Raw genomic sequence first — 19,485 nt, 5'->3', positions numbered from 1 at the left:
GGGTATGTGGAAGCCAGTGGAGAAGCAGAGGTAAAGACAAGGCTAGGCAAAGGTTGGGAAGGACACATGGAAGCAGGCGGCCACATGCCAGTAATTGGATTAAGAGGATGGTCAGAAGTTCTGCAGTTTGAGTAAAATGATTAAAGCATGTAAGATTATTAGAACCAAGAACCAAGCACAAGAATATAAGGCAGTGCCAGACAGAAAGGCAGAAATAAATAGGAGTCCAGATTTAAGAAATATATAGAAATCAGGAGGCTAGTCAAGGAGGTAAAAAAACAGTCTTGCCTGCACTGCATCCACTTGCCTGGGCACTTGTGAGACCCCAAGTTCCCTCCACTGAGCGTCAACAAGGTCGGTCAGCAATCAGTGAAGTGACCATGTCAATACACAGTATGATTCTGGCAGACAGTGAATACATGAAACACAGTAATTTCAATTAAGGTTTATTAATGTTTCTGAAGATTATATTTCACCTTTGTCTTCTTTGATTTTGCTTTAGTGTTTAAGGATGTTTCTTCATTTATTAAATCCTTTGCCATGAAAGAGCACCATGTAACTTATGTCAGTACAAACTGAATGATTCCTTTACAGTGGTAAGGAAAATCCACCAAAGATTCATAAAATCCAAGTACTAAGACACCAAGGTCCCTCTTCACATAAGCCAAAGCTTCCTTACACATATCATCTACAAGCCAACAGTATCTTTTTACTTTACCATCAAGATGAAAATAATTAAGAGCGCCGAGACAACCTTATTTCTCCAGTCTAAATAGACTTCCTCAGTATAGTTTAAACAGACACACACAAAAAACAGAAGTTGAAAGGAAAATAATTCACTATGACTGATTAACTTACAATTATTTTTTTATAGTCAAGCACCAGTCTTCCCCTTCCCTTAGACTTTAGGCAACTATGAAAACATACAAAAAACAATGTGTATAAAAAGCAATAAAAATAAATATTCGAGGGCCTACTGTAATAGGCAATTTGCACATTTCATTTAATCCTCGTAACAGTTTGAGAATTGCAACTATTTTACAAACATGGAAGCAGGCTCACAAGAGTGAAGTGACTAGGCTGGGAATTATGTTCGAGTTGATGCTTACTAAGCATATGCTGCTCTGTTATGCTGTGCTGGCTCCTGAAAGCCTTTCAACTTTTTGAGATTCTGTTACAGCTCCAGCTTCTAAATTTATACTTTTAACTCTGCAAAACTACTGAATAATAGAAGAATCTAAAATTATTCTCAATCTACTTGCTAAAACAGGAGGGTGCAAAGAATACTGAAAAACTCAAGTAATCAGAACATTCCACATCTAAAATTATGGTTATTCTAATTCATTTGTAATGAATAGCTAGAGATCCAAGCACAAATGGAAAATCATAATTGCCTCACTTTCTTATTGTCACTATTTGTCATTCTCAAAGGAATGAAGGCAAAAAACAAAACAAATTCCCATTGTGAAATCTGACTGCTCATTACATTTACAGGATGTACTTAGTGGAATGCCAAGAGGTTCTGGTTTTAAAATCTCAGCACCAGTCTTGTTTGCATCTTAGAAGTATGTACTTGTTTTTTTAAGTGTCTAAATCTGGTGGAGGTGGCAGTACCCATTAGGGGATGGTTTTGCTGATGCCTATCTGTGTTGTGTGCTAGAGCTATCTACGATGTCTAAGAGGCTGTTTCACCACCCCACAGAATGGGGTCATAGAGTTCTAGAAGAAATGGATTTATTTTATGGGAAAGTAACTTAAACCTAAACCTGGACAATCTGGACACCTAACAACATTTAATTGTCTGTTGGGGGTATATTTGCATGTTTATTATAGAACTGTTGAATCTTAAATACTGAAGTTAATATCTAGTTATTTTTTACTTAAGTTCTCACTGAAATTTAGTTTACTAGTTTTAGAGATTTTTTTTTTCTTTGAGTCCAGTCCTAAAAAGACTATGTTTTCACACATAGTCTGAAGAAACTGAAAGGGTGAGATAGATCATTAAGGCAGCTTCTAACATTAAAATATCTATAAAGATCCCCTTTCTAATGTTTGATATATACATCATCATTCACTAACTCATTTACTGAATAAATTTTTTATAGAACACTATCTATAAGACTGAAATAAAAAAATATACACATAGGCTCATTACCTCTAGGAGGTCAGTACATAAAAGGGGAGCTAGATGTTTACATGTGACATAAGACAGATAAAAAACTAGGATATAAAGCTAGTTAATGTAAGAGAGGTAGTGAATTGTGAGTACCCCCCAAAAAAACCCCAAAACAAACAAAACAAAAACTCCAAGCCCATTATAACTAAATGAAGTGAGGAATCATAAGAACCTAACATTTTTTGGTCCTGACCACCTCCCTACATAATCTAATCAAGGATCACAAGATAAATCTGACAAAGTGGCAGAGGATTTAAGGGCCAGTGGAAGGAGAAATTGCGGTAAACTACTTGCATAGACCAGTTTAGGTCATTAGTGGTTGGGGCTGCCTCAATTTCCCTGAAATGATTATACACCCAGGGAGGCTGAAAATAATTTGAAGACAACCCAGCAAGGAAAGCACAAGGTTTCTTGGCCAGATTTGCTTACAAGGGACCTGGTATCTTGATTTCTTGCCAACCTCTGTCTTCCAAGTCTTTCCTGGGGCCTTAGCCTTGTAAATAGGATTTGAAAAGGGAAATGAGTGTGAATATGAAGTCCACCTGGCAGAAACTACAAGGACAAAAGACAGAAGAAAAATAAAATGAAAAGGGTAGACTCTGAAAATCTATGTGCATAAAAATCAATCCAAATGGTTTAAATTCATACAGCTATAAAGCTTTATCATTTCAGTACCCAAATGTTAAACCAATCCCTACCACCTCCTCTTCCCACCAAATTCAAGATCCTATTCAATTTCTGTTATAGGGACCAGAAATGAACATTTAGTTGAAAACACATAAACACACACTCATTTCCACCTTTAAAAAAGATTTTCGATTGAAAGTCATCAGAGTACCAATTTTAAAATAATTTTCTTAAACACATTTTGATAAGGCCACAGGAACACTTGTCACATTGTTCAAATGCCCAATGGCAAGACTTCTGATGAGACCAAACAGGTCACATTAAATCAACAGATTATCTCAGAAATAAAGCCAATATGACTAAATCCAGAACAGATCACATGAAGTACCTCATGTACAATACGAACCTAGCTTAATAAATAAAGGAATCACAGGTGACTGCACTCTGGGAGAACATGCAGTTCCCCTGGGCCCATTCATAGTCTTCTTTGAGACTCTACTGCCACTTCCACCTGGGCAAGTCTAATGGTGCGGCCATGAAGCTTGTAGCCATCTTGCCTTACGAATGCCACGGTGCCAGGCTGCACCCCAACACCAGCTGGCACGTGACAAATGAGTTCATGCTCATGAGGGTCATATTTGTCACCGATGGGTGTCATCTTCTCCAGGCCATGTTTGGCGAACACACTTTTCAGCTTTGCTTCTAAAAGTGACAATCCTCGGAAGATCTTCTCCAGAGTGAGCTTCTGGTCTGCAGGCTCTGTTTCTTCAGAAATACACTCTGTAGTCTTCTCCAAAATGTCTGCAACCTCCACCAAATCCTTACAGAAACTCTGAATTCCTACAGAGAAACCAGACACTCTTACTGTTTGTGAGGAAATCACTGTTCTTGAGGGAGATTTTGGGGAAGGCTCAAAGAGGTGGCTGGTATACTAGGTACCCCAGGAAATGCAAAGATTGCTACATGGGATTCGAGGATCATCACCAGTGATTACCCTTGCAACTGAACTGATGAGCCAACATTTCTCTTGGAAGCCGCCTAGGAGATGGGGAAGATCATTAGAACCCAAGAACTAGGTAAGACTATGTACAAAAGGTTCAGAAACCTGTCTTTTTAAAAACTTGACTTAGTTTTATATGCTTCTTTCATCTATGGGGTGAAGGACAGCAAGGCCTGGTATGCTGCAGTCCATGGGATTGCAGAGTCGGACGTGACTGAGTGACTGAACAACTCACCTTTAGTGAGTTGTTCACCTTTACATATATTTTGAAAATTCCTGCCTGTCTCATTTGTGCTAAGGCATGCATTCTCAATAGGAAGAAGACGTTCATTGATGGGGGAATAATAAAAGAGGAGTTGATAAGACTGTGCTAAGGAGTAGTACAGGAGTGATTTATTCTTGAGGATTAGCTAAACAGAAACAGGAAAGAAATATACTCCATAGATGAGGTACGTCTCTAAATGCCTGCTACAAAGTTATATCTTATTGTTTGTAAGGAAATCACTCTGTCTGCTGGAGACAGGCCACCAAGCTTGTGTAATTTTTTTAGAGTCACATAAATTTTATAAAAGTGAACTCAGTTGTTGAGAAATCTCATTACTTTCAATGAAGCATTCTTCATTTTTCTTATAGAAATGATAACGAATATCATCTTTGTGTGTTAACACAAAAGCCCTGGTAGGAGCTGGTGAGGGCGAAGGACTTTGTTGATCTAGTTTTAACCCAGGGACAAGTTTAAGGCCCTGTATCAAAACATGCAGCCAATAAAAGAGATAATGACAGAGGAGAGATTTCCCAGGTACATACTGTCTGGATGGAAAGGCTGCAGTTTGCTGAGCCCTGATAGTTGGAAATATGCGACTAAAACTTGGATGAAATATCAGAAACACATTTGGGGGTCAGTACTGAGTTATTTAGGAATACAATTTCGGGGTTAGTATTTACTCAGAGTCTTGAAACATAGTATCTAAAGCACTGAATGAGAATCAGAAGGCTAAGCCAAAGGAATGGCGTTGGATGGGACACGAACAGAGTGAATCTCGTGTATAAAAAGCAGATAAAATCCAAAGAACAGGAAGGAGTATGAGTGATACAAGGGAAAGAAAAATAGATTAGGGATCACGGATCAATGGATTCATATCTACATCTGACGTCAAATAACTTTTTCTAGCTTGCCTGTAAGAGGAGACTGGACTAAATAGTATCCAAGGGCCCCTCAGGCACTCCATTCTATGTGCAGTAAAAGTATAATGCTCCATATTAAATTGTGAGTATAGCAAGTCATCGCAGATGGCCTTTTACCCTTGAATCTCTGTTATTCAATTAACAGTTTCATGAACAGATTTGGAACAAGATGCGGTACATTTAGAAAAAGATTTCTGAGAGACTTTGAAATGAACCAAAAAGATTATTCAATGCCATCAGTGAAAAAATAGATTTTATCTAGCACAGCCATCAGGGTTATCTGATTCCATGTGGTCTGAGAGTCTTTGAGTTGTAACTCAGCAAGTTGGCTTAAAGCTCAACATTCAGAAAACGAAGATCATGGTATCTGGTCCCATCACTTCATGGGAAATAGATGGGGAAACAGTGGAAACAGTGTCAGATTTTATTTTTGGGGGCTCCAAAATCACTGCAGATGGTGATTGCAGCCATGAAATTAAAAGACGCTTACTCCTTGGAAGAAAAGTTATGACCAACCTAGATAGCATATTCAAAAGCAGAGATATTGCCAACTAAGGTCTGTCTAGTCAAGGCTATGGTTTTTCCTGTGGTCATGTATGTGAGAGTTGGACTGTAAAGAAGGCTGAGCGCCGAAGAATTGATGCTTTTGAACTGTGGTGTTGGAGAAGACTCTTGAGAGTCCCTTGGACTGCAAGGAGATCCAACCAGTCCATTCTGAAGGAGATGAGCCCTGGGATTTCTTTGGAAGGAATGATGCTAAAGCTGAAACGCCAGTACTTTGGCCACCTCATGAGAAGAGTCGACTCATTGCAAAAGACTGATGCTGGGAGGGATTGGGGGCAGGAGGAGAAGAGGATGACAGAGGATAAGATGGCTGGATGGCATCATTGACTCGATGGACGTGAGTCTGAGTGAACTCCGGGAGTTGGTGATGGACAGGGAGGCCTGGTGTGCTGTGATTCATGGGGTTGCAAAGAGTTGGACACGACTGAGCGACTGAACTGAACTGAAGCTGTAGAACGGTGACAGTAACGCAAATGATTTTTGTCTCTAGTTGTGAAAGTTGTCTGGTGGAGACATAGTTACTGCATTCTGGATATAGACCAGTTTTGCTTAGATGAAGCAAATTTTAGCATTTCTGATTGCCTATGTGTCTGCCTTTTGGATTCTTTTCTAAACATCTTAATGATTCACTTCACTTGTTTGTTAAACAGGATTGCCTGTACATGCTTGAAAAGATAACTGTACATGCTTGAAAAATAACAAAAGTCTGGTGAAAATAAAGGCAAACATTATTTTAGCAAATGGTTCATTTCCCAACATTCCCAGTAAGCAGCACAGAAAGCCTAGGGGAATAGAGGAAGGGTACAGCATAGGTTGGTTAAGGACCCAGATGTGTTTTTTGCTAAGTTCAGTGTGCAGAACTGCTAGTAAGTGCCCTTAAACTAAAAAATATTTTTATTATTAATAAATCTCTCACCAAATATCTTGGCATCTTCTACACATCTCTGGGTTCGCCTTCTTATATTTTCACTGTCAGCTACAGCTCTCTGGTATCTCACCTGAGCATCAGAAGCAAAGTCAAAACGATGAGAAAACAAATGCTTATTGGTGGAAAAGAAACTTTTTGCTTATTTTACAAATTTCACCCTTGGTATAGATTTTTATTAAAACAAACAAAAACATTAGGAGTAGTGTAGGAATCTTGTATCAACTACTCCAAATTCCCAGTCAGAGAAGCAATCTCTGTTTACAACAGTTCTGACAGGCTGTCATTTAGGCTGCCAGTTTCAACCCATAACAGCTGTTTTCAAGCTCATTATCTTCAGAAAAAGCTTTTTTTCCCCATCTTCAGCCAACACTGCCACCCTCCAACTTTCTTTTGTTGAACTGAACTCTAGGACAACCAAGAGTAAGTTTTAAAAAATATGTCATCTTGGGACTTCCTTGATGGTTCAGTGGTTAAGACTCCATGCTCCCAATGCAAGGGACCCAGGTTCGATTCCTGGTCAGGGAACTAGATCCCACATGCTGCAACTAAGACCCAGCACAGCCAATGAATATGTATTAAAAAAATATGTCATCTATTTGAAGGCAATTATTTAGCCTCTTTAGTCTTTTTTTCTTTCATTCTTATAATCCCTGGTTCCTTTCATTATTCTCATAAGACACACTTTCTAACTTCATTGCCCTTTCTGGGTGGTCCTGCTTTGGAATTACTCTATTTCTCAAAATCTGTCAGTACAGTACTGGCGCATTAAACCAGACAGAGTCTGACTGGCAGAATAAAATGATAAATGACCACACTAATTCAACAAATATTTATTGAGTGTCTACTACATGCCAGGCATTGTACCTCCATTGAAACTACCAAAATATCAGATATCTAAGTACTGTGACACACCAGGAAACTGAACAAAGATAAGTATCCGTAGTCGGCAATGTTTTTCAACTACTACAGATTATTTTGCTCAGTATATCTAACAAAAGGGAGTAAAGAGCTAATTAGAGGAAACTGTTTAAAAAACTGACTTAAAAAACTTTATGTGAATATTTAAGCCAGAGAGAGGATGTGACTACAGGTAACATAAACAGATAATAGAAAATATGATATATATTTCAGACTATATGAACAGATAATATAAAATCTACCTACTGTTAAATCTTGGACTTCCTTCTCCAGTTTAACAGCTTTTAGCTTTAAGGCTCGTTCTGCAAGAGAGGGTCTCAGTTCATCAGGGGGGTCCTCTGAATTGCAGTCTTCACCAGCGGTTCTCTGAGTGGCAGTGCTGAAAGGATGCAGCCATCCCCTAGCCATGACAAACAGCCAAAGTTATAACAAAGTTCAGAGACTGGAATGCTTCCCAGATTGACTCTCTCTAGACAAAGTGCTTTCAGTTTCAGTAACAACACAAACACTTATAATGTGCTTGTTAAGTGCCAGACACAGTTGACAAGATTTTATTAAATCATCTTTTCATCTCACAATATGTGAGATAAATACTATTATCATCCCTATTTTGTAGATGAGAAAACCGAAGTTCAGAGAGGCTTATGCCTTGCTCAGGATCACACAGTTACTGTTGAATCAGGATACTGAGCATCAGGCAGTAGAAATAGCTGGAAGTGGGGACACAAAAGTCAGCAAGAGAACATCAAATTATAGTACCTAGAACTAGCAGGACAATGCCAGAAGCAAGAATTGAAAACAAAAAGCCATACAGTTCAGGTTCAGTCTCTCATCTTATAAATGGGGAAAATTAACCCCAGTAAAGGTACCTTATCAAATGGGAGTGAGGCCTAGAATTCTAAAGCTTTCTTGATATACAAGAAAAAAAAAAGCTTGTAAAGCTTTTACAAGCTCTAAGTAAAAGGCTTTTATAGAAGAGAATTAGCATTAAGAGAAAATGAGTTGGGAACTTACCATGTAAAATCAAATCAATCAAACACTTACAAAACATTTACTGTATGTTGTGGACTGTGAACAGGTGAATGAAATAGATTATATAGATATGTAGTTCAGTTTACATAAACATTTTAGAATAGGGGTTTGTAGATCTTGGATTGCAGCAGTTTTGAACCCCCTGTTCAAGGAAGTTTCCATTATACCTCCTGGGTCCTCATAATTTAATATGAAGTAAAACCATCAGGAAAATCTGTGGGTGCAAAAGGTCTTTAAAACAAATAGTTTATTTATAAAAACTGGCATATACTGAAGAGTGGCCACTAAGGTGAAATCTAAATGAACGCTTAGTAGGGGTAAAGGAGTTTAGTTCAAGAAAGGGAAGAGGGAACCACCAGTATAAGTGTGTGGTCAAGATTACTTCTTATCTTTCATGCTGGTACTGAATTCAGTTATTATGATATAATCTTATGTCAAATTATACATGATTACCAATTTTTAGTTCAGAAAATGTGGTCATCAAACAGGGTGAAATAGATCCTTCCTCCTAAAGTCCTAAAAAACATTTATCCAATTAAAAATAGGTCAAAATATCCTCAGGGCCAGTGGAAGTGAACATGGCTAGGGCCCAAGTCATGAGAAAGAGGGAACTTGTGGTAGATTCTTTCAATTGCTACTCTTTCAGAACTGGAGTGGGGGAAAATTTTATTAGAAGGAACCATTTTGCTCCCCATCACTTCCCTACACCAAAAACTGCCAAAAAGATTAGGGAAAAAAAGCTTGAAACCCAGAATTATACCTCTCACCCTAGTGCTGGGTCAGGCGTGTTATGGTAAAAAGGCGACAAATAGTTATGCAAAATTTTCGGATTTCACCGTAATTTACTTTTCAGAGATCCAACCTTACCCATCCCCCTACTCATCAATTTTTATTTTTTCTGGTAAAGAAACTGTGAACAGGGAATCGTCCCTGAGAATAACGAAAGTTGGTCACTAATTAAAAGGGCAGATTCTACAGCCCTGACTGGTTTTCAGTCGGAATTCCATCACTTCATGAGTGTTTAAGTTTGGAGACGTTACTCAAAATTTCTAAACAACAGTTTCCCCCAATTAAACGGGAGAATAAAAAGAACTACCCATAGGTTCTGCAATCGGCAAGATAAGTGATCAAAAAAAGCTGCTGCAATCGATGGATAAAAGCAGCAACCAGAACTTAAACTCCTGAAGGCAGGTGGAAGGGCCGTCTGGCAAAGTCCAACGCCCTCCTTTCAGTTACAGGAAAAGTGAAGCTTAAATATTGGTTCCCCACTATGTTCATACAGGGTGCTAGGAGAGAATCCCAATTCACCTGTAGGCACCAAAGCTGGAGAAAGGGGCGGGAAGGGCACGTCCCCAATTCAGTCGGAAGAACAATTCCCACCTTCGAGGGCGTGACCTCAGATCTTCCAACGTACCTCAGCCCGACAAGGAGGCGCGGCTGTGAACCTCAGTTTCCCGCTCTGTAAGATGGGGCCGTGAGCGCCCAGTTGTAGCGGCCGAGAGGCTAGAGAGGTCTCCTCGTCTTCCAGCCCAAAACTGTCCCTTCAGATCGTTCGTCTCTCATTGTCCTCAAGTTCCCAATCCCCACCTGCGTCGCTTACCTGCTCTCGGAAGCGGCATGGACGGCCAGGGGCTGCATCCGCCGACGGACCGCCCACAGGACCCTGGCGGCCATGTTCCCACCTCGGCTTGCGGAAGCAGCGCATGCGCACTTGCTCCAAATGACGAGCTATGCTCACTTCAAAAACCACGCTTCCCAGCAGCCTCCGCGGGCGTTTTTCTCTTAGGGCCCCGGATGGGAACGCCACTTGTCGGGTTGCTCCTGTGCTGTTCCCTACCCGGTCTATAAGCAACGCAACGCTTCCGGTCCCTGGCGTGCTCCACGGGTAGGTTGGTTTCCTGTGGCAAGGGAGTAGGCTCAGTGCTAGGCGAGGAATACGCGGCGACCACGGAGAGTAACTGTTGTGCCCTCAAGTAGCTTACATGAAGTTTTACACAAGGTGCAAACACCATATAAGGTCAAAATATGACCCTTATTTAAACGCGAGCGGCTTGGTGTTGCGGAACCCTAGAATACGATATGACCTAGTGTAGGGCGTTTTCCCAGGGGAAATAACGTTTGCACTGAAAGCGGAGTAACGAGTAAATGAAAAGAGAAGGCAAGTGGTTCAGGTAGAAGGAAACAGCATCTGCAAAGTCAAAAAGGAGCGCCTTGCGAGTAAGGGACTGAAGTACTGGAGGAGGCGGAGGAGCAACACAAGACCGTGGCTAGAGCCAGGGCCTGTGAGGAATTAAAGTCAAAGCGTGACCCTCATCTCTTGCCACTCACGCTCCCTTCTTTCGTCAATTTCCCCTTCCCCCTTGACTTACTGTGATTAGAAATGTGTAATTTTTTTTTTTTCTCCTCACTAATGTGTAAACTCCATTAGGGCAGAGATTTTTTTTTTTTTTTTTTTGGTCTGTTCATAGTTGTTCAAAATCTTTTTGTCCAAAGAACTTCAATGTTACAGTGCCATTACGTGTTTAAGGGGTCACTGACCGTAGTGTGGAGGAGACTGGGTCTAAGAAGTGGGGAGACAAGCTGCAGGGAAGGGGTGTGTTCTGTCCTGGGATTACCTCACCAGAGAGGCGTTTGTAACCACCTGATCTAAAGTAACTACTATTTTAGGTACATCCAGCAGTTTTTTTGTTTTTGTTCTTAGTGTAAGCTTCATGAGAGTGTCTGCCTTGTTCACAGCTGTGATTTCTTACGTCTAGTACAGGGGCAGGGGAGCCTGGTGGGCTGCCGTCAATGGGGTCACACGCAATCGTATCTGACTCTGTGCGACCCCACCAGGCTCCTCTCACCTTGGGATTCTCCAGGCAAGAATACTGGAGTGGATTGCCATTTCCTTCTCCAATGCATGCATGCAAAGTTGCTTCAGTCGTGTCTGACTGTGTGTGACCCTGTGGACAGCAGCCCACCAGGCCCCTCTGTCCACAGGATTCTCTAGGCAAGAATACTGGAGTGGGTTGCTATTTCCTTCTCTGGTAGATGCTCTAGTATTTGTTAAATGAATTAATGAAGTTGGATGGTGTCAGTCGAGATGGGAAGAAATGGATGAATTTTAGAGAGATTTAGTATGGAAAATGACAGGTTGTGAGTTGTGGACACTTGGAGTTGCCAGACTAGTTACTGGATAGTCCTTAACGTCAAAAAAAGTTTTTTAAGGAAGGAGGAGTGTGCCTTCTTCTGAATCTTCACCTTAGCGTGGCTCGTTCGTACTGTAGCTATTTGAGTCATAGTTTTTCTCTGCTTGTTTGTGAGTTCCATAAAGAGAAAGCTGGAGTCGCCTTATATTCTATCCAAGGCCTGGCTCAAATGTGTTATAATCAGCAACCTTCTGTTTCCTTTTGACCTTAGGAAAACATGGGTTAAGGAGTGATCATGATTCTCTTTTACATAGGAGAAAACAGGCTCAGAGAGGTTGGTGAACCTGCTCAAGGACCCCCACTGAGGATACAGTAATACTAGAAATCTGATAATCTAAACGCTGTGCAGTACTGGGGAGGATGGAGCTTCAAGTCCACCTTAGAAAAGCCCTACACTTTGAAAAAAAACAACCAAAGTAGAAGTGGCATCCACGCTGTAGCCATTTCGTTAAAACGTCTCGTAGCTAAGTTACATACCAGGCGTGCTGCATCCACTCATTAGGTGCGTGTGTGCTTCTGAAGGCTGCAGTGCAAAAGGAGGGAGGACATGAGTGAAATAGAACCTTGGAACCAAGAGGACGGGGATTCTAGGGTCAGACTCCATGTATTCAAATGCTAACTCCACCACTTCTTAAATGTGGACTTGAGTAAGTTACCTAACTTCTCTGGGCTTCCATTTCCTGAACTGTGAAAACTGGGATAACAGAACCTATCTCACAGGGTTTTAGTGAAGATTAAAGGGAAAATACCTAGAGAAGTAATTAGCACCAGGTTTTGGCTACATAAAAGGCAAAAGTAAAGTGTGGAGCCCTTTGCTCAAGATTACTGAGTGGGTAACAGAGCAATAAACCAAGCACTGCTAAGTTACTTCAGTCGTGTCCGACTCTGTGTGACCTCAGAGACAGTAGCCCACCAGGCTCCCCGTGCCTGGGATTCTCCAGGCGAGAACACTGTAGTGGGTTGCCATTTCCTTCTCCAATGTATTAAAGTGAAAAGTGAAAGTGAAGTTGCTCAGTCGTGCCCGACTCTTAGTGACCCCATGGACTGTAGCCTTCCAGGCTCCTCCATCCATGGGATTTTCCAGGCAAGAGTACTGGAGTGGGGTGCCATTACCTTCTCCGAGACCAAGCACAGAGCCCTGCTAGGCATGGGGCCCTCTGTGACTGCACGGGCTGTATGTCTTGTAAGCCAGTCACGGCTAACAGTGCCTGATGCGTGGTGAGTGCTCAGTAAATGTTAATTATTAATTTTGTAGGGTAACCCCTTCAAAGAGCCAAGATCTATTGTGGGAAAAGGCACTCAAAATAACTAAAAATAACTATAGGAAAGAATGTGACACACATCACATACACAGTTGAATTGCTGGGTGCCATTCCAGGATCTATGTTTTAAGGAAGAACATTGGCAGTGCAGTTTATGTGAGCTCCATTGTCATTGAAGACACTCAGGTGGAATTTGGATGAAAGATGTTAATTATGGATTGGTTGCTTTTTAGCCTTTAATGGTTGTTAAAACCATGTGAAAGTCATTTCTTCAGTGGAAAGGACGCAAAATTTGAGTCAGATGTTTCTTATCTAGCTAATAACCACTATGGCTGAACTTTTCTATTTCTTGGACAGTGTGCAAGATGCTTCCTGTGTGTTATCTCATTGAATCCCCCCAGTAGTCTTGGGAGAAAAGTAGTGTTGTTAACATGGTTTTCACAGGTAAAACAATCAGAGGTCAGAGTCACAGCTGGTAAATGGCAGAGGCGGAGCTCAAGCAGCCTTGTCTGGATCCAGGCTTATATTCCTCATATATAAGCCTCATATTCCGCCGCTGGCAGATGGGTGCTTCTGGTCAGGTTATTTTGCTTGCTTTGGTCTGCTGCTTCCTCAGAGGGTGATACAGTTTGGGTGAGGCTCAAATGTGTAAAGCCTTAGGTAAGTAAAGTGTGTGCAGCCCAGAGTGTCCAGAGGCTTCTCTAGGTTTTCCTTTCTTTCCCCTTGAGTTAACCTTTGAGCTTTTGCATTTAAATGGTTTTTATCTTTATTGGAGGGAAAGGTGGTGAAGGCCTGAAATGGGCCTACAGTGTTGAGAAAGTAACGAATGGCACAGTTAGAAGACTGCCTGGGACTTGAGGTCCTTGCTCTTCTATAAAATTATCAAATGTTTATAAACGGTTTAGCACTCCTGTGGCATAAATGAGCCACCATCCTCTTGGTTTTCTGTGATAGGTTTACTTGATAGTAGGGTTGAAAGGGTGGACTGGTGGGTCTCTAAGTGCAAAGTAAGGTTAAAGACATAGAGAGTATCACCTGGATTTCTAATCATAGCTCCCAGAGCCTGAGTGCCGTATACATTAGGTGGGGAACTTCACTGATAGCAATGATCCCACCTTACAGTGCCTGCAACATTCTGTGGACATTAGAAACCTGTGCTTCTGAGTAGCACTGTGAGCTTAAAATATGTCAGCTGCTGAACTTCTTGGCCTGCTAACCTCCTCTGTGCCAGATCTCTGATTTGAAAACACTCAAATCTGGGATTCTAGAATCTGTGTCATGAGGAATGATTGTAGAATTTGCATAATCTCTGTAGTTTTTGTTCACTTCATGCGAGTAGGGATAATGGTATTGATTTTTCAGCCTGTTTTGCCTAGAGACTGTCAGCAATGCCCAGTGTGAATCCATTTGGCACAGGTGTTGTCAGATGATCAAGTCCCATCTCTCTCTACTGCACCACCGATGCCTCAAGACCTTCCTTTTTCCTATGGACTGGGAATGGGGTGCTGAGAAGGGGATGGAATGGCTTATTCACATGTGCTTTCATTTTTCTTCTTCAGAGGGGAAGGCAAAGACATTCAACAAAACCTTTACAACTGTAGAGATTTCTGTCTCCCTCCTTCCCCATTTCCACCCTCTGTAGAGTTATAAGGATGCCTTCTAGTTCCCTCTTCTACTTCTTTTCTTCCCATATACCCTATAATCATGCAGACAATAAAGGCTGGTCTTTGGGATGGCCAGAGAGTTTGGCCTACTTTCAGTCTTCTGATGTCTCCTTGTGAAAAAGGCGTCGCCTTGGATGGACAAGGTGTTATTTCCTTTGGATGAAATCCTCATCTTCTTTCTAGGTCTTCTTCATTTCCCATTCCTGAATAACAGAAAAACAGGGAAAAAATCGGTTTGTTGAATATTCGGGTGTAACTTGCAGGATGAAAACAAGGTAAAAACATCCTTGATTTCTTTCTTTTCCTTATCTTCCACATCCTCAGCAGCAAATCATTCTTCTCTACCTCCAAAACCAGCTACTTCCTATCACCTCCACTAAACTTTCCTAATCTCTCATCAAAATTCTCCTAACTGATCTCTCTATCCCCTCATCCATTTTCAACATAGTAGCCAGAATGGTCTTTTAAAAATGTAATTCATACCTCAGAATTCCTTGGTCCAAATTTGCCAATGACTTTTCATTATGTTAGAACAAAATCCAGAGTTCATCCAGTGGCCCATAAGGATCAAGGAGAAGCAAACTCTGGCTCATGGACCAAATCTGGCTCACTACGTATTTTTGTATGACCCATCAGCTAAGAATGGTATTCAGATTTTAATATTTCAAAAAAAATTTTTTTCATGACACCTGAAATTTATGTGATATTCAAAGTTGTGTTCATAAACAAAGTTTTACTGGGACACTGACATGTCAGTCACTTCTTTACATACTGTCTATGACTACTTTCCTGCTATGATGGCAGAGGTGGGTGGTTGTGAAAGAGACCGTGTGGTTCACAGAGCATCAAATATTTACTGTCTGGCCCTTTCCCGAAAAAGTTTGCTGATGTCTAGTCTAGGTGGTCTGGCCTTGGGCTGGTTACTTCTCTTATCTCCTGTCCTAATGCTCAGGTATTTGTTTTCAGGACCACACTTTCTTATCTGCAATTTTGAAACCAGACAGCTGAGACCAGAATCTTTTTCAAATGTTTTGGCACAGATTCAGTGGCCTGGCCTGACCTGATATGAGGTCGTTTGAAGTCTTTATTTAATGTGCTGTGAATGTTTGTGTCTTGCTATAGAATTATCAACATGTTTGCTTACAGAGTACCTCCTGAGAACTTAGGGTTTTTCATCATACATAGTATATGCACCACATTACCTTTGTAAAATTCAAAAAGTTCTGGAACACAGCTGGCCCCAAGTTTCAGAGGTAGAATTCCCCAAGTTTCACTCCAGTCTCATGGAGTGAGCTGTTGACTTGGAACTGGAAGAGATGGATTTGCATCCCACCTCTCTCAGTGATGCCCTGCATAACCTTGGGCAAGTCCCTTTACTCAGTTTCCTCACCTATTAAATGGGGCCTTTCTTGTCTCAAGACATACTGTAGGTTCAGAAACCAAAGCTTGGTAGAATTCTGTATTAAGAAAGAGTAAATAGGTTCCAAAGGAGATTTGAGGGTCTTGCTTTCTGAGCAAAGTTTATGAGTTTTACTGCATGGATATATTGGCAATTCTCTGTCTTTCTCACTAGCTGTTTTTTTTTGTTGTTGTTGTTCTTGGTGAGGTTCTATAGAAAGGAAGCTTCCAGGTCTCTGAATTTTGATTAGCCAAACTATCGTGGTACCTTGGCTTTTTGTAGCACCCTTCCTTGGTTGGAGTTTATGATGGATGGGCTCCTCTTCCGTAGCTCAGAAACACAATTGACAGGGAGAGGTTGCTCTGCGGCATTGTTCTGGGGTTTATTTGCAGTTTCCTGTTGATGACAAGAGATAGTTACACTGGTGAGGTCTAGTACTCACACAGCCTGCCCTTCAAAGAATGCAAGTAGAAGACGTTGTCCAAATATGTCAGCCTCAAACGGTAAGCGGTGCAAAATATCTGAGGGTCTTGGAGTAAATTTGTGATTAAATGACTAAAGTTACTAAAGTTTAAGTATCTGAATCCTCACTGTGCACCAGACATCGCATAAATCGTCATAGTTCATTTAGCCTTTTCAGTTATATATAAAGCTGATGCTTATTATGTTGTTACATTTTACAGATAAGGAAAATGAGAAGGTCAAGTCACTGCTCAAGGCCATAAAGCTGGTGAGTGAGACAGGTGGGATTTAAATCCCACAGTCTTGTCTCTTAACCTCTCTCCTGCATTCCTTCACGTTTTTTTACACTGCCTTTATTCCTTAAAATTTTCAGGTGATTGCTTAGTATCTTGCTGGATGTAGTTCCTTGAATGTGACATACCAATAGTTAAGCCTGTAGGGAATTTAGAGAAGACTCTCCAAAGGCCATCACAAGGATCAAAAGTGGATGGAAAAGCTCTGTGGAATGTGAACATCAGGGCATGCTGGTGGGAGGAAGCATCTGGGATGGGGGAACCACTTCTACTCCTCCAGCAGCCCTCTGTGATTCTCAGAAATTGTTTTGTCCCTGGGCTCTAAGCTTTTCTGTAAATGAGGTTGGAAATGACCCCATGGAGAGGAAGTGTAGGAGTAGAAGAAACTGCTCTGGCTTCTGAGTCATGAGGTGTGGCCTGACCTTGGATGGCAATAGGAATACTGTTTCCTTGTCTAAAAGCAGGTATAAACATTTATTCATTTGTCAAGCATTTATTGCACTTCTACTACTTTTCAGATATATATATTCACACACAAATTGTGCCTAAGTGCCATGAAGCAGAAAAACAGATGGGACTGTTGGTAGTTTAGACCAATGGTTCCCAAATGGGGACGGTTTTGTCCTTCCTGGGGATGTTTGGCAGTTTCTGGAGACACTTTTGGTTGCCATAACTGAGCATGGAACTCCTGGCATCACAAGGGTAGAGGCTGGGGATGCTACTAAACATCCTACATGCACATGACAGGCCTTATACAAAATTACTAGTAGTCGTGCTGGGGTTGAGACACTGATACAGACTGAGGTCACTGAAGTTCTCCCTGAAAAAATCCCATTCAACATGAGGGTTGCTGGAAGCATTAGAGACAATGGATGCAAAGCCCTGAGGATAGGGCCTGGTACACAGGGGATCCCAGGAGGGGGTCTGTACCAATGGCTAAAGCAAGCCTCTGGAGTCAGACTTCCTGGGTTTGGGATCCTGTCTCCCATTTAGCTGAGTGACCTTGAGCATGTACTTCAACATCTGAACCATAGTTTTCTTGTCTGTCAGATAGGGTGAATACACATAATATTGCCTCACTGGACTGCTGTGAAGATTGTGTGAAATCATACAGGTTAAGATGCTGCACTAGCCTGTGGTAATTTATCAATACAAGTTTGTTTTTATTCAATATAGTATATTATCAATAACCCCAAGGCCACTTTTAAGATTACATTCAGGATAAAAAGTCAATTAGTGGTGCTTCAGTGGAGAGAACACAGGCCAGAGAACTTGCTCCAAAGAGTCCCCTTCATAGGTGTGCCACTTACGACATGTTCCCTCTCAGGGTTTTAGCTTTCTCATTTGTAAATAAGGATAGCTCCTACCCATCAAAGGATGATCATGAAAGCCTGTAGCATGTGAGGGGATTAAGGTGCAGCTCACCCCACTCTTGTTCTTGCTGTTGACGGAGAGCCCCAGGGCTGGGCCCCCTGCCAGTGACTGCTGCAAGCGCTCCTTCACAGTCACCAGCCGCAGCTCCAGGTCGATCCGGTGCTCCTCCTTTGCCCGACACTGAGCTTCCAGAGTGGCCAGAGCCTCTTCAAGAGCCTTTAACTTGGCCCCTGTGTCCAAAGACATCTATGAGAAATAGCTGAGCCTGGCCAGAAATATCAGGAAGTTTGGCAGCCCCACAGGCCATAACCTGCCTTCCCAGAGGGCCTTTCTAGCCTTACTTCAGGTTAAGGGATGGACGTGGGCCCTGCAGTTCTAGCTCCGTGCTGGGTTTTGTGGTCTTTATCTGCCCACTATCCATTTCCCCATTCCCCTCTCTTTCCCTATAAATTGAATGGGGTTGACCTCACTTCCAGTTTAGGAGATTGGCACATAACTTAGACCTGGCCCATAATTGTATCTCATTTTCTGGTCAGAGGTTAAAGTGAATCCTGGAAGAAACACAAGCTGGAATCAAGATTGCCGGGAGAAATATCAATAACCTCAGATATGCAGATGACACCACCCTTATGGCAGAAAGTGAAGAGGAACTAAAAAGCCTCTTGATGAAAGTGAAAGTGGAGAGTGAAAAAGTTGCCCTAGAAAAAAAAAAAGAAAAAAAAAAAAAGAAAAAGTTGCCCTAAAGCTCAACATTCAGAAAACGAAGATCATGGCATCCGGTCCCATCACTTCATGGGAAATAGATGGGGAAACAGTGGAAACAGTGTCAGACTTTATTTTTTGGGGGGGCTCCAAAATCACTGCAGATGGTGATTGCAGCCATGAAATTAAAAGACGCTTACTCCTTGGAAGAAAAGTAATGACCAACCTAGATAGTATATTCAAAAGCAGAGACATTACTTTGCCGACTAAGGTCCGTCTAGTCAAGGCTATGGTTTTTCCTGTGGTCATGAATGGATGTGAGAGTTGGACTGTGAAGAAGGCTGAGTGCTGAAGAATTGATGCTTTTGAACTGTGGTGTTGGAGAAGACTCTTGAGAGTCCCTTGGACTGCAAGGAGATCCAACCAGTCCATTCTGAAGGAGATCAGCCCTGAGATTTCTTTGGAAGGAATGATGCTAAAGCTGAAGCTCCAGTACTTTGGCCCCCTCATGCGAAGAGTTGACTCATTGGAAAAGACTCTGATACTGGGAGGGATTGGGGGCAGGAGGAGAAGGGGATGACAGAGGATGAGATGGCTGGATGGCATCACTGACTCGATGGACGTGAGTCTGAGTGAACTCCGGGAGTTGGTGATGGACAGGGAGGCCTGGCGTGCTGCGATTCATGGGGTCGCAAGGAGTCGGACACG

At 41.8% G+C, this 19,485-nt stretch overlaps 2 protein-coding genes and 1 non-coding gene across 5 annotated transcripts in view; 1 reads left to right on the top strand and 2 right to left on the bottom strand.

The window, feature by feature from the left end:
* Window positions 1–491: 491 nt before the first annotated feature.
* Window positions 492–10,104, bottom strand: GRPEL2 (GrpE like 2, mitochondrial). The gene is made up of 4 exons (XM_068980224.1): window positions 10,031–10,104; window positions 7,645–7,798; window positions 6,469–6,550; window positions 492–3,643 (listed from the first exon to the last, which is right to left on the bottom strand). The coding sequence occupies exons 1-4, from the start codon at window positions 10,102–10,104 to the stop codon at window positions 3,279–3,281; spliced, it is 675 nt and encodes a 224-aa protein (XP_068836325.1). The 3' UTR covers window positions 492–3,278.
* TRNAW-CCA (transfer RNA tryptophan (anticodon CCA)) lies at window positions 6,933–7,005 on the top strand. The gene has a single exon. It is a non-coding gene; the product is annotated as a tRNA-Trp (tRNA).
* Window positions 10,105–13,373: 3,269 nt separating the features above from the next.
* AFAP1L1 (actin filament associated protein 1 like 1) overlaps window positions 13,374–19,485 on the bottom strand; it is a 67,722-nt gene continuing 61,610 nt past the window's right edge. For all 3 annotated transcript variants that reach the window (XM_068979927.1, XM_068979926.1, XM_068979928.1), the window contains 3 exons: window positions 18,127–18,305; window positions 16,214–16,342; window positions 13,374–14,750 (listed from right to left, as the gene is read on the bottom strand). In XM_068979927.1, the coding sequence (XP_068836028.1) occupies window positions 14,727–14,750; window positions 16,214–16,342; window positions 18,127–18,305 (332 nt within the window). In that variant the 3' untranslated portion in view covers window positions 13,374–14,726. The remainder of the gene's footprint in view (window positions 14,751–16,213; window positions 16,343–18,126; window positions 18,306–19,485) is intronic.

This window comes from Capricornis sumatraensis, chromosome 9 (genome assembly GCF_032405125.1).
Source record: "Capricornis sumatraensis isolate serow.1 chromosome 9, serow.2, whole genome shotgun sequence".
In the NCBI taxonomy this organism is placed as follows: domain Eukaryota; kingdom Metazoa; phylum Chordata; class Mammalia; order Artiodactyla; family Bovidae; genus Capricornis; species Capricornis sumatraensis.
Note: the sequence above shows the minus strand (reverse complement) of the source record. Positions and strands in the feature narration are given on the sequence as shown.

Excerpts from the sequence above, each read along its gene's own strand:
- GRPEL2 (XM_068980224.1), bottom strand. The coding sequence starts at position 10,104 with ATGGCCGCCAGGGTCCTGTGGGCGGTCCGTCGGCGGATGCAGCCCCTG. Across the intron at positions 6,551-7,644 it reads AGGAAGTCCAAGATTTAACA|GTGAGATACCAGAGAGCTGT; the intron begins GTAGGTAGATTT and ends TCTGATGCTCAG. Across the intron at positions 3,644-6,468 it reads AGAAGATGCCAAGATATTTG|GAATTCAGAGTTTCTGTAAG; the intron begins GTGAGAGATTTA and ends GTTTCTCTGTAG.